This window comes from Nomascus leucogenys, chromosome 7b (assembly GCF_006542625.1).
Source record: "Nomascus leucogenys isolate Asia chromosome 7b, Asia_NLE_v1, whole genome shotgun sequence".
Lineage (NCBI taxonomy): Eukaryota > Metazoa > Chordata > Mammalia > Primates > Hylobatidae > Nomascus > Nomascus leucogenys.
Genome location: NC_044387.1, coordinates 11,665,512 through 11,679,363, shown reverse-complemented (window position 1 = coordinate 11,679,363; position 13,852 = coordinate 11,665,512). Strand labels below are relative to the sequence as shown.

Here is a 13,852-nt window from a genome sequence, read left to right as displayed (position 1 = left end):
CACCCACCTTGGCCTCCCAAAGTGCTGGGATGACAGGCATGAGCCACCATGCCCAGCTGACCACTCACCTCTTTTTTTTTTTTTTTTTTGAGATGGAGTCTCGCTCTGTCGCCCAGGCTGGAGTGCAGTGTCACAATCTCGGCTCACTGCAAGCTCCGCCTCCCGGGTTCACGCCTTTCTCCTGCCTCAGCCTCTCCGAGTAGCTGGGACTACAGGCGCCCGCCACCACGCCCGGCTAATTTTTTGTATTTTTAGTAGAGACGGGGTTTCACCGTGGTCTCGATCTCTTGACCTCGTGATCCGCCCGCCTCGGCCTCCCAAAGTGCTGGGATTACAAGTGTGAGCCACCACGCCCGGCACTCACCTCTTTTTATGATAGCATTCTGTATGCAACTTACTTTTTTTTCCCGCCTTAAAAGCATATTTTGGAGATTAGTCCATATCAGTAGATAAAAATTTCTTCCTTCTTTTGTACAGCACATTTTGTACATGTGCCCTGATTTATGTAACCAGTCCTTACGGTGATATTTGGAAACACTTATTGTTACTGGAAGGATAGTAACAGTAATAACAGGTGCAGTTGCTTAAACACCTGGTTCCTGCTAGTTGTGTGCTGGACGCTTCATGTGTGTTGTGACATTTAAACATCAGGTGACCCTCTGAAGTGGATCTTGTTATCCCCCCATTTTACAGATGGGGAAACTGAGGGCCAGTGATGTTGAGTTGAATCCACTTTTTGTTGTTGTTGTTTATGAGACACAGTCTCGCTCTGTGACCCAGGCTAGAGTGCAGTGGCTCGATCATGGCTCACTGCAGCCACAACCTCCCAGGCTCAAGTGATCCTCCCACCTCAGCCTCCCAAGTAGCTGAGATTACAGCGTATCCTGCCACACCCAGCTAATTTTTCTTTTTTTTTTTTTTGCGGTTGGGGGGGAGACGGAGTTTTGCTCTTGTTGCCCAGGCTGGAGTGCAATGGCGCGATCTCGGCTCACCGCAACCTCCACCTCCCAGGTTCAAGCGATTTTCCTGCCTCAGCCTCCTGAGTAGCTGGGATTACAGGCATGTGCCACCACGCCCGGCTATTTTGTATTTTAGTAGAGACAGGGTTTCTCCATGTTGTTCGGGCTGGTCACGAACTCCCGACTTCAGGTGATCCGCCCGCCTTGACCTCCCAAAGTGTTGGGGTTACAGGAGTGAGCCACTGTGCCCGGCCTTAATTTTTGTATTTTTTTGTAGAGATGGAGGTCTTACCAGGTTGTCCAGCCTGGTCTCAAACTCCTGGCCTCACGTGATCCGCCTGCCTTGGCCTCCCAAAGTGCTGGGGTTACAGGCGTGAGCCACTGCTCCTGGCCTGGATTCACTTTGATGGCTCAGGACAGTTGTTTCCCTGACTGGTTTTATCTTTTTTATTGTTTGCAAGTCTCCTCTGATTTTGACACCCCACATCATTGAGTCAGGGGTTAAAGTGATTTTTGCCCAGCCCAGCTTTCATCCACATCTGCTTTTGAGCGCCTGTGTCCACCCAGCAGCAATCTCTTTCTCTCTCATCCTGACACTTCCTTTCTGTGTTGGGGCAGGTGGGCAGCAATGCTGGCATCGTGGGGATGACCAAAGAACACCTGGGCTTGGCACTGGCACTTAATGTACCTGTCTTTGTGGTAGTCACCAAGATTGACATGTGTCCTGCCAACATCCTGCAAGGTAAGTGAAGCCTCCAGCTAGCAGCAGCCCCTCTGATTGGGGCTGTCACCTACTCTGCCTTCAGGTGGTCTGCTACCACAGCTTTAGCCCAGAAACTTCTTTTCTTTTTTATTTATTTTTTTATTTTACAATATGTTTATTTTTATTACATGCTCTACATTGAACACTTCAGCAAAGAAAATAATTATAATAATTTCAAAATGCAATCCCTGGATCCAATAAATATCCTTTATAATCCATTACACTGATCAATATCTAGAAATATATGTAGACAAAGTTAGCTAATGAATAAAATAAGTAAAATGACTACGTAAACTATAAATTTCAAGCATGAGGGATCATGCATAATCAGTTAAGTCACTCTGCCACTTTTTAAAATAATATGATTCACATTTGCTTCAATCACATAAACATTCATTGCAGGGTTAAATTTGACGGCTGCTAACAGTTGAAAGCTGTGATCTTTGTTAGCTTAAAAGAAAATTCAGCTTAATACAAAGACGTTCAAGATGAAAATTTCAGGATTTTCATCTTGATCAGAAGCTTTCAATGTGTGTTGCTCCACTTTGTTGAGACAAGATTCAAGTAAGGCTAAGACAGAAGAGTGTTTCCACTGAAGACGTGATCTAAGAATTGCCTTCTACAGAGGCGAATTATGTGCTGTAGAAACTAGCTAGCCACCAAGATGTTACCAATAAAGGATTCCTTGTACTAGCAACTAACCATGTTTAAAAGGCCTTAGCCAGTATTACAGAAATAAAACATTTAGAGTAATATTTATGAGTACAAGCATAATTGGTTCCTTGCCTTCTACAGATAATCATCTATAAAATGATAAAAGCAGGCTTCAACTGTGTTTCTTCTCTGGGGTGAGAAGGTGCAGATACACATGGGTGATGTACTGATTTACCTTCTGAAAGTACTCTTTGGAAGCAGCTGGATTTGGCTTAGGGAATCCGGTGTCCAGTTTGCTGGGCAGACTTCTCCGTGGGTTTCTACATACTGGAACGCCTTCACCAAGCGGAGGGTTTCTTCCACGCTTCGGCCCACTGGGAGGTCATTGATGCTCAAGTGCTTGATGACTGCACTGGGGTCAGTTAGGAAAAGACCTCTTAGTGCAAGACCAGAACCTTCTAACAGCACACCGTAGTCTCAGGAAGTTTGCTCAAATCTGCCACCATTATTTCTTGGTGTATTTATCCAGGCAAGATGACTAAAGTGGGAATCCACTGAGACCACAGCAACTTCACAGTTCACATCATGAAATTCCTTAGCTTTGTCACTAAAAGCAACAGTTTCTGTAGGACCACGAAGGCGAAATCCAAAGGATAGAAGAAAAGCACCAAATTATTTCCCCTTAAAGTCCTCAAGGCTTAGGTCTTTGAACTCTCCATTGACAGTGGCTGTACCCTTAAAATAGGGTGCATGCTGGGCGACAGCAGGTGCATGGTATGAGGAGCTGGTGCTAAAGAATTTCGCTTGACTGGAACCAGACCATGATATGTTTGTCAAGCTCGTTCTTCTGGAAGCAGCAAGCTTGAGGGCTGCAGTGGCAGAAGTGCCCCAAGGAATGGCACTCACATGTCGGGCAACCGATGCTCAGAGCAGCCTTCCCACAGCAGCTACCATCTTCAGTGCATGCGGGCGAAACCTGCTTTGTCTTATAGTTAGATCTTGGCCTGAATTTCCATCAGCCCAGAATCTTCTGCTGCTTCCTCCCGTATTTAGTTCTTGGTCTGAACACAGCCTAGAATTATCCTCTTCCTTGTTCCTTCTGGTTCCAAATGCAGAAATCTTGAGATCCTGAATCTGGTACCTCTTTTCAGGTGACCCCAGGCAGAAGGAGTTGGGCTCTACCAGCTAAGCTGGATATATACGGGGAAGTTTGGACAGAGAGTCTGATTACCTTTTACGACCAAAGCTTTGACACAGGGTTGCAGGACTAAGCCTTCATGCCTTTCTCCCTCACTGCTAAAGATTGTAGAAAAGTATCCCTTTGGGAAGCCTCATAATAAGGGTCTCTGTAGACTTCTAAATGTCTAAGAGATCCTTTTTGTTGGATGAGATTTTTTTCCAGGAAGTAGTGCATTCTGAGAACTGAAGTGTGAACTGAATTGTTTTTCTTGGGGACCCTCAAGTCTCCTGCTTATAGGAGGCAGGTCGTCTAGACACAAGAGAAATCTGCCAGGTTTCAGACGCAGAACCCTAGAAAAGAGGCCCCATCTGTGCTTTTCTTACTCTAGCAGTACCCAAAGTTTTGATCCCCCTTTTTGCTTCTCCAGGCATTGTGGCATTTAACACTGGTCCATCTATCTGTCTGTCTCCTGCTTGCATCAGTAATGAGTGGACCCATCTTGCTCTTAAAGCCTGGCCAAAGAGAAGGCTGTGTCCCCCTAATTCTGTTCCATTTCACCCTTTAAGAAACCCTGAAGCTGTTACAGCGTCTGCTGAAGTCACCAGGCTGCCGGAAGATCCCTGTGCTGGTGCAGAGCAAAGATGATGTGATTGTCACAGCCTCCAACTTCAGCTCTGAAAGGTAACGGGTGGGGAGCACACACTTCAGACAGGCACCCTTGCAGGCAGGACCACAGTGAATGATGGTCCTGGAATGGCTGTCAGTTTGGGCATAAGGTCTCATGAAAACACCACATCAACACCTCTTCCTATTCAGAGATCGGAGGAAATAGAAGCTTCCAATCTTAGCGCAGGGTCTCCCAAGCCAGCATTGTTGCCCAGGGGTAATATCATGTAACCAGATTGTGAGGTGCTGGCATTCCTGAGGTTGGCATCCCGGCTGAGACTTCAGTGTCCTTATCTGTGAAATGGGAATAACATTCCCTTCCCTGTAGGGCTCCCATGAATGTTGGAAATGAAGTATGTAGAGCACTTAATGCCCTGCCTGGCTGATGGATGGTAAATACACAGCCATTTTTGTAACTCAGTTTTTTATGCTGTTGTTCCTCAAAAGCTCACTAATCATAGATCAGTTTTGGCATTTACTCATTAATGTATTCTTTCATTCTATAAATATTTATTGGATGTTTGTTCTGCGAGACTCTTCATCTAGATGTTGAGGATTCCGAGTTGAATTGAACACAATCCTTGTCCTCAAGGTGTTCAGCTCCTTGGTGAGAGATGCTCTCTCGATAATGGTGAACTCTACCAACTCTGCCTGTTCGCCCAGAGCTTGGTCTATAGTGCCAGGCCCAGAGCAGCCTGGCTTTTTGCCTGTGCCTCTGCCCTGATGTGATCTTCAGTACCATCAGTTGGCCAGCAGAGGGGGCACGTTTCAGACAGCCCCATTTGAGCTTGTTGATATCGTTGAGTGCCTATTCTGTGCAGGCACTATTCTTAGGAGCTGTGGGGAATGTACAATTCGTGATCTGAAGGATTTTAATTCAGTCACCCTGAATAGGAGCGATAGAGGCCATTTACAAGACTCTGATGAAAGATCAGATGCAGTCATGTGTAATAGAGAAAAAGCTCTCCAGGAACTCAGAGGAGTCAAGAGTGTCCACCCAGGAAGGATTTAACCAAAGAAGTGGTATTTGAGATGAGCTCTGAAGGGTGAGAGGGCCTGGTAGTTGTGTAAAAGGGAAAGAATTCAGGAAGGAAGGTCAGAGTGAGCAAATTCACAAGGGCAGAAAAGTTCCAAGGTTTTAGGAGAAGGGCAAGTTCTCTGGTGTGGCTGGAATATAGGAATTTGCGACAAGTGAATCTGCAGAGATGGCTACAAGCCCAAGCAAAGGGCTGTGAGTGTTGGGAGAGGGATTTGGGGTGTCTCCTCTGCGGTGGAAAGGCAGTTAAGGATTTTAAGCAAGCATGTGTGTGTTTGAGGAAGAAGCAGTCATGAGGTTCCAAACTAGGGCAGTGGTGGAGGACAGAGAGGAGAGGACAGGGGTCAGAGACAGAACTGAGTGAGAGAAGAAGTCCTCAGAGAAGGGCTGGCCAGGAGCTTGCTAGATCGGGGCAGACAGGTCAAGCCCTTGGAGGCAGTGAGGGAGAGGTGGAGTCATGAATAGTGGTGTCTGCTCCTCGAGCCCTGTTGCTGCCCCTGCCCTGTGTCAGGGCAGGACCTGGCCTCCTGAGTGCCTCTCTTCTTTTTTCCTCCCTCTTCTCCCTCTGCTTAGGATGTGCCCGATATTCCAGATCTCCAATGTTACAGGCGAGAACCTAGATCTGCTGAAGATGTTCCTCAACCTCCTCTCCCCCCGCACCAGCTACAGGGAGGAGGAGCCTGCTGAGTTTCAGATTGATGACACCTACTCCGTCCCGGTGAGTGGCTTTGGGCGGGTAGCTGGGTGGGCACTTCCTACAGTGGCATCGGGGTGGGTCCGTGCTGGGGATGCACTTATGAGGCCAGGGTCTTCTCCTTGGCAGGGTGTGGGGACAGTGGTTTCGGGGACAACACTGAGAGGCCTGATCAAGCTGAATGACACACTGCTGCTGGGCCCAGACCCCCTGGGTAACTTCCTGTCCATTGCTGTCAAATCCATCCATCGCAAGCGCATGCCTGTCAAGGAGGTGCGGGGTGGCCAGACAGCATCCTTTGCGCTGAAGAAGGTGAGTAGCGATGATACCGAACACTCCCCTCAGACTCCATCATGCTGGGCTCTTGGCCAGATGCCCTACTCACCCACTCTAGTCCTCATGGCTGCTCTGCAAGGTCGGGATTACTGGCCTCATTTTTACAGATGAGGAAACTGAGGCTCAGAGCCCAGGGACTTGCCCAAGACACACAGCTTGTAAGTGCTAGAGCGAGGAATGCCTGCCTTCTAAGCTCTGTTCCTCCCTCTGGTGCCTGAGCAGGGTGGCCTGAGCTCGGTGGTGAGGTCAAATAGGAGTATCCCTGCTGTGCAAGGATCCTTCTACATAGGACCACTGGGATCTGCGCCACATCCTCTTCCCATTCAGCCTTCTATCTCCTGGGGTTTGGGGTGGGTTCTAGTTCAGGGGTCACCTACCTTTACCCACCAACTAAATTAACCAGGAATAGTAGGACTTTCTTCCCCACAGTGGTCAGGTCATGCTCACCTGTTCTTCCCCCAAATGCTTGCCTGCCTTTGCTTCCTCATTCGTCCTTCATGGCCCAGCAGCTGAAGTGCTGATTCCCGCATGAAGCCTTCCTGACCCCCAGTAGTAGTGTTGAGTCTTCCCATGGAGCACTGAGGGTGCTCGTGCTGTCCACCCTAGAAGGCCTGCGGTCCAGTTGGTGAGGAAACCAGGCAGAGTTGGGGTGGTCCCTATCCCTAGAAAGACTCTTGGTCCCTGGGACCAGGGGTGAAACCAGAAGGCATAATTGTCCCTGAGGGCTGGGGCTCCCTCTTTCTTTCAGATCAAGCGCTCGTCCATCCGGAAGGGCATGGTGATGGTTTCCCCACGTTTGAATCCCCAAGCCTCCTGGGAGTTTGAGGCCGAGATTCTCGTCCTCCACCACCCCACCACAATTAGCCCGCGCTACCAGGCCATGGGTAGGTGTCTAAGGCCCTGCCAGGCCAGGAGGCCCTCGTGCTAGCTCCCCTCAGAAGGTGTTCCAGCAACCCAGGCCCCCTAGTTCCAGCTGCCGCTGGGTGGTAGGCCTCCTTCCTGTTTAGTGATGCCGTTCCTTCTGTTCCATCCGTGAGCCGCAGTGTTGATTCCTTCCCACAAACACTGAGGGCTGGGCTCTGAGACCCAGACCTGTCCTCAGGGACCTCACATGTAATCCTTCAGCAAGGTCTGCTGAACGCTGCTATGTGCCCAGCGGTGTTGCTAAGGTGCTGGTAACAAAGATGAGGTAGATGGGCAAGGATCCTTTCCCGCAGAAGCCCACAGTCCAGCGAGGAAGCACATGTGCAGTGTGCTGTAATCCCAGGAACTAGGACCCTTGTCTGCACAGGGCCTGGGGGTGGGGGATGACGGGTGGGCATTAGCTGGAGGAAAAGGTGGGAGATGGTAAGGCAGGATCAGAGCCAAGAGCAGGCTTCACAGGGGTCTGTAGCCCCAGAGATAAGCCCCCACCCTTCCACAGCTTAAGCGTATTTCATGCTTTCACTCACTGCCTCCCCTTGTCCTGAAGCCACCAGGTGGCTCCAGCCTATCCTGACCTCTGGCTCTCTTGACAGTGCACTGTGGGAGCATCAGGCAGACAGCCACCATTCTGAGCATGGACAAGGACTGTCTGCGCACTGGGGACAAGGCCACTGTACACTTCCGCTTCATCAAGACCCCTGAGTACCTGCACATAGACCAGCGGCTGGTGTTCCGGGAAGGTCGCACCAAGGCTGTTGGCACCATCACCAAGGTATGGCCAGGGCAGACCTTGCCTGCCTCCAGGAAGCACCAGGGGCCACTCCTGTTCTGTGACCCTGAGCGCAGGGCAGAGGTTTAGTCACTGCCATGGGAGAGCTGGATCCACTGAGGTGTGGCCTTGGTGCCATCTCTCTACTCCCTTAGAGGTATCCCATGGCCTCCTGTCCTGGGCAGTGGTGGTGACCATGGAGAGGAGAAGGTAGGGTTGGGGTATGAACTTCCTCCATAGAAAACTGGTGACAGAATGTTTGGGCCCAGCCAGGCTCAGTCTCCAAGGTGCTGTCACAGGTTCCTGTGGTCTCACTGGGGCCATGTCTAAGGTCTCCTCTCAGAGCAGAGGTCTGGTTGGAGTACGTGCAGGGGGTTATGGGCCTGAGTTATCTTTGGGTTTAAGCTGTTTGTGTGCCCTGGACACTTGCCCACTGCAGACTTTGCCCTTGGTCTTGGAGGGGCATTTGATAGAGGGGTTTGACCCCTGCTCCGTACAAAGGAGGTACTGGCCCCAACCTATCTGAGATCTTGGAATCAGTCTTCGGCTGGCCTTGCCTCCAGAAAAGGCCCCCATCCATGGTCACCCTGGGGCTACAGATGTCCTTGAAGGCCTCCATGCTCCTGGGACTGCTGAGTTTGGCCAAGGCTGCAGCAAACACTGTAGTGTCCTCTGGGACTCACTGGGCTTCTTTTGTGCTTTGTATGAGATAGAACTTGGTCCACAAGGGAAGATTTCAAGTCAGTTACTTCTGGCCAAACTCCAGATGTTTCCAGCTGAGGAGACATTCACTTGGTCTCTTCGGGAGGCCTGGAGTTAACACTTGCCCTAGACTCTTGTTACGGGGGCAGCAGCAGCGTGCTGGGGCTGGAGCTGCAGCATGCACTGAGGAGTCTCCACCAGCTTAGCAATGAGGAGAGCCCAGAGCTCCACTCGCCAGGCTCTGTGCAGGCTCTGGGCTCTGGGGGCTGGACTGAGCGGGAGGTGGGAGCAAGGTTCACCAATCTCTCTGCAGGAGTAGTAGCTGTAGCAGAGAACAGGATGGAGCCTTTCTGGGCTGGGCAGAGGCAGGAAGTGAGGCATGAGCCCAGGGCCATAGCAGTCCTTGGCCACTGAGTGGGGATGAGAATGCTTCTTCATCCCCACTGCCTCCTGTCACGGCCTTCCTGCCACCTGCCTTGCCCTGAACTGGCAAGATCAAGGGATCAGGAGTCCGTGGGAGAAGGGGGCTGGGGGTCGGGGGTAGCCAAGCCAGTGCCACTGCCCCGCAGCTCCAGCCTCAGCCTCTTTCCATGGCTCCCACAGCTCCTTCAGACCACCAACAACTCCCCGATGAACTCTAAGCCCCAGCAGATTAAAATGCAGTCAACGAAAAAGGGCCCCCTGACGAAACGAGATGAGGGGGGCCCGTCTGGTGGGCCAGCAGTAGGAGCACCCCCACCTGGAGATGAAGCCTCCTCTCTAGGGGCTGGGCAGCCAGCTGCGTCCAGCAATCTCCAGCCTCAGGTGAGCCCGGGCCCCTTGGCGGCTTCAGCACGGTGGTGGGGGCTGTGGTTTTTACTCTGATTCGGTGAGGGTGACATGTAGGCAAGCCTCAAGCCTGGCTAGAGGGTCTCCTCAACAACTCTGGCACTGAAGTGCTCCTAAGTGTGAGGCATTTGTCTCTAGCAGCTATAAGGCAGTGCTTTCCAAATCAGGGAATACAGCCCACCTGAAACCAATTTAATTGGCCCTAACTAGCATTTGGTTTTAATGAAATAAAATAGAACAGAAATATGTCGAAGCTTCCCTTTCATCGTAAAAGTATTGCAAGTATTGCTGGTGTGAGTGTCCAAGTGATATATGTGTGCACTGCAGTCCAGCAAGTTTGAGAGACACTGCCTTAGAGGGTCCCTCCTCTGTCCCCTCCCTGACGTGCACACATCCTGAAGGGAAGGTGGCTTTGGGATGTGCCAGTGCGCCTCTTACTCGGCCTCTCCTGCCAGCTCTCTCCCGCAGGCACTGTCTCCTGGCGTGATGAAGGCCTGGTGCCCCTTGCACCCCTCTCCCCAGCATCTTTCTCCGTTGTCCCCTCATTGGAAAAGGAGGCTATGCCTGGATCTGTCTGTCCATTCTGTTATCTGTCTCCTATGGGTCTTTCCTCTGGTTCGTTCGCTTCCTTTCTCTCTCTCCTGCTCTGCTTTGTGCTTCTCTGAATGGCCGCTTCTCACACCCTCATCACGTGTGTCCTACCCACCCTGTAAGGAAGGCAGGGCAGGCACTGGCTCCATTTTAGAGACAGAGGGGAGGTGCTGCTTGCAGAGTGACCCAGTAAATTCCTGGTCAGGCTGGGGTGAGGACCACGCTGCCTGCTCACGCATCTTCCGTCCCCCTCTCCCCACTGCTCAGCACCTCTGCTCTCTGGCCCTGCTCCTGATGGGCCAGTACTTCTCAAGCTCCTTCTCTCTCTTTCAGCTTAAGCCCAGCAGTGGAGGCCGGCGACGAGGGGGCCAGCGCCACAAGGTGAAGTCCCAGGGGGCCTGTGTGACTCCTGCCAGCGGCTGCTGAACCTTCCCCTGGCTCACCCCCACCACCCAAGGGGTCATCATCTCTGGCCACCACTCCACCAGATGGGCAGAGCAGCTATGACCGCCACCCAGCCCTCCCGCTCAGGCCACAGCCGGAGCCTCCGCATTGCCCCCACCCCCATTTTCCAGGGGGGTTGTAATTTATAAGCTGAGGAAGGTAGCCAGACTTCTGGAGGACTGACCATCTCTCACTGTCCTCCCCACCTTCTTCCTCATTCACACATTTTTTGTACATCTGGGCCCTTAGTTTTTATTCTGTTTATTATATGTCTCTGTCTCTCTCTATTGTGTGTGTGTGTGTGTGTGTGTGTGTGTGTGTGGTGCAGGTGTGCCACCCCCAGGGCCCTGTCAGCCTCTCTTTTCTCCTCCATGGCTGCCTGCCTGCGTGTCTGTCTCTGAGAATCCTCGGGGCCGTCAGGGGATGTCAGGAGGGGAAGGAGCCGCCCTCCCTATCTTGCTGCTCCTCTTGGCACTCAGGGGCACCTTTCATGGAGCCAGACTGGGTGGAGGGGCTTCTGGGATTTGGTGTTTGCTGCTGCCAGAGTAGGAACCCCCATTCTAGGACTTGGGCATTTTAACAGAGAGAAAGTAGTGGCTTCTCCTTTTCTCTCTCTCCTCCTTTTTCCCTTTAAGCCCAGAGATTCAGGTCATGCCAAAAGCTGTCTGGTTGTAACCTGGAGACATGTGGAGGGGAATGGCTATGGGATTATAGGACTCTCCCCATCCCGGGCCCTGACCCTGACCCTTGCCACCAACCCAAAGACAGCTGGTGGGTTTCCCCTTGGAGACAATCCTGCGTTTGCCTGGGCTGGCCCTGGCTGCCCTCAGCTTTCGCTGATCTGCCCGGCCTGGAGCCTCCCATCACCCCGCTTCTTGTTGGGCCTCAGGCACTGGTTACCAAAAGGGGGTCTGGGTCTGCTCAGGATCATGTTTTCCAGCACCTCCTGTTGGAGGAGTGGAGGGATGTTCCCCTGAGCTAGGCTGAGACTAGAACCCTATCTTCCCCGCCACGTCACCCCTGTGGCTGCTACAGGAGCACAGTAGTGAAGGCCGGAGCTCCAGGTTTGAAAGACCCAACTGGAGTGTGGGGAGGGCAGGCAGGGGTTAGTCAAAGGACACTTCCAGGGTTAGGGCAGAGCATTTAGCCCTCTGGAAGAACCCCTGCCGGGCGTGGGGCTGTGTAGACCAGAGAAGGTGGCATGGGCCTGAACCCACCTGGACTGACTGCTGCACTGAAGCCACAGATGTAGGGTAGGCTGGTGGGCGGGGGTGGTTCATTCTCTAGCCGGGGCAGACACCCAGCTGGCTGGGTCCTTCCTCAGCCTTGCCTCTTCCTGTCCCCAACCCTTTCCTTTCCTCCTGCTTGCGGACTGCTGGTCCTCTCTCCTTCCCTCCTTCCAGCTGTTTCTAATTACCACCTACCCCTGGCCATGGACTGATCAGACCAGCATTCAAAATAAAAGTTTGTTCCAAGTTGACAGTGTGGTGCTCCCTGCCCAGCCCCTCCAGGTGGAGGTGCTGCCACGGGAACGCAGTTGCTCTGCCTGCCCTGGGGCCCCTGGCGACAGCTGGGAGCAGGGCAGTGCTGTGAGGAGCCCAGCTTCCCCAGTCAGGCAGGCATGGCTTCCATGTTCAGGCTCCCTCCACCAGCTGGTGACACGGGACAAGCTTACCAACCTTCTCTGAACTTCCGTTTTCTCATTTACAAGAGGCAAAGCCATACATCAAGGTTGTGTGGATTCAGAGAATGTGAGGCCCTGGGGTGTCCTACACACGGGAAGGGCTTGCTCAGTGAGCCGTCTGCACACCATTAGCCACCCTGCCACCTCTGTGCCCTGGGCAGGCTCGAAAGGAAAGCTGTGGCTGGGACTGCCAGGAGTCTCACACGCTCCTGTTGACATTCCCAGCAGCCGCCCCTGAGGTCGATGTTTGTTCTGTTTTTCTTTTTTTCTTTTTTGAGACGGAGTCTCACTCTGTTGCCAGGCTGGAGTGCAGTGGCATGATCTCTGCTCACTGCAACCTCCACCTCCCAGGTTCAAGCGATTCTCCTGCCTCAGCCTTCTGAGTAGCTGGGACTACAGGCGCCCGCCACCACGCCCAGCTAATTTTTTGTATTTTAGTAGAGACAGGGTTTCACCATGTTGGCCAGGATGGTCTCGATCTCCTGACCTCATGATCCTCCCGCCTCGGCCTCCCAAAGTGCTGGGATTACAGGTATGAGCCACCACGCTGGGCCTGTTCTGTTTTTCTAGTTAAGGGAACTGAAGCTCAGAGAGAAGTGTCACCAGCAGGTGTTCATTCCTGTGCCAGCCTTGCCCCACGGCTTTTCCCAGGCAGGCTCCTTTGTGTCCACTGGCTCCAGCCCGGTCCTCTGTCTCTTGGCTGCTTCCCTCCTGCTCTTTGTCCCGACTCTGGCCCTGCTTACAGGGGCCACTACCTGCTGGTGCCTCCATAACAAGCCTCTGGTGTTGAGCCCCCTGGCATGGCAGGGGCTGTGGGGTCTGGGTTTCCACAAGGCTTAGCCATGGCAGAACCTCGTTTTATTTTAACTCTTTGTCCTACAAACAGCAGTACTTGCCGGAACCATTCTTGGGATTCAGGAGCTCTGGCAACTACCTTGGCCTCTGGCCCCACCCAGGAGGGTGGGGTTGGATCTGTGTAGTTGCCAGGCCCACAGCTGCCAGCAGGGGGCTGACTGGATCCATGCTTTACTGTGTTTAATGGGGGTAACAGGGGTCCCTACAGCCCTCCCAGCTAAACATTTGGAACAAAACACCAGCCCTTTTGTAGTGGATGCAGAATAAAATTGTTAATCCAATCACCTCGAATGGCAAGGCCTGACCCTTGTGTGTGCAGCAGGTGTTTGTGGTGTCTTTCCCAGGAGTAAGGCCTGTGATGGTGGGATGGGGATGGCCAGAACCCTGACTCCACAGTCAGGACTGTTCTGGCTTATCAGCCACCCTGGCACAGAGAGGGTCACAGGAATGAATGTGTCACGCACAGGGGCAGCACAGGTTTAGTTGGGTTGGGGGAAGTACCATGGAGCCGGCAGTGTGAGGGCTGTGCTGTGAGGGCCCAGTAGGATTTGAATGTACAGACGGGCAGAGGGCATGTGCCCAGCCTAGGCTCTGGGCTCTTGCCACAGTGTGTGGCAACTTCCAGGGGCTTGTTTATTGGTGCTGCGTGGGGATGTCTCTTTTGTTTAGATGGTGCCAGAGGCAGAGCAGGTGTCAGTGAAGGGGAGTGAGCACAGGACCAGCTGTCTCCCAAGAGGCTGAGGAACTGTCCCAAGGCTTTGGGGGCT

General features: G+C 52.5%; 1 protein-coding gene and 1 pseudogene across 2 annotated transcripts in view; one reads left to right on the top strand and one right to left on the bottom strand.

The window, feature by feature from the left end:
* GTPBP1 (GTP binding protein 1) overlaps positions 1 to 13,373 on the top strand; it is a 28,439-nt gene extending 15,066 nt beyond the window's left edge. For both annotated transcript variants that reach the window (XM_030815538.1, XM_012507776.2), the window contains 8 exons: positions 1,578 to 1,701; positions 4,123 to 4,237; positions 5,832 to 5,976; positions 6,082 to 6,264; positions 7,037 to 7,172; positions 7,806 to 7,984; positions 9,287 to 9,487; positions 10,436 to 13,373. In XM_030815538.1, the coding sequence (XP_030671398.1) occupies positions 1,578 to 1,701; positions 4,123 to 4,237; positions 5,832 to 5,976; positions 6,082 to 6,264; positions 7,037 to 7,172; positions 7,806 to 7,984; positions 9,287 to 9,487; positions 10,436 to 10,528 (1,176 nt within the window). In that variant the 3' untranslated portion in view covers positions 10,529 to 13,373. The remainder of the gene's footprint in view (positions 1 to 1,577; positions 1,702 to 4,122; positions 4,238 to 5,831; positions 5,977 to 6,081; positions 6,265 to 7,036; positions 7,173 to 7,805; positions 7,985 to 9,286; positions 9,488 to 10,435) is intronic.
* On the bottom strand, positions 2,132 to 3,449 carry LOC101177185 (annotated as a pseudogene).
* Positions 13,374 to 13,852: the final 479 nt, after the last annotated feature.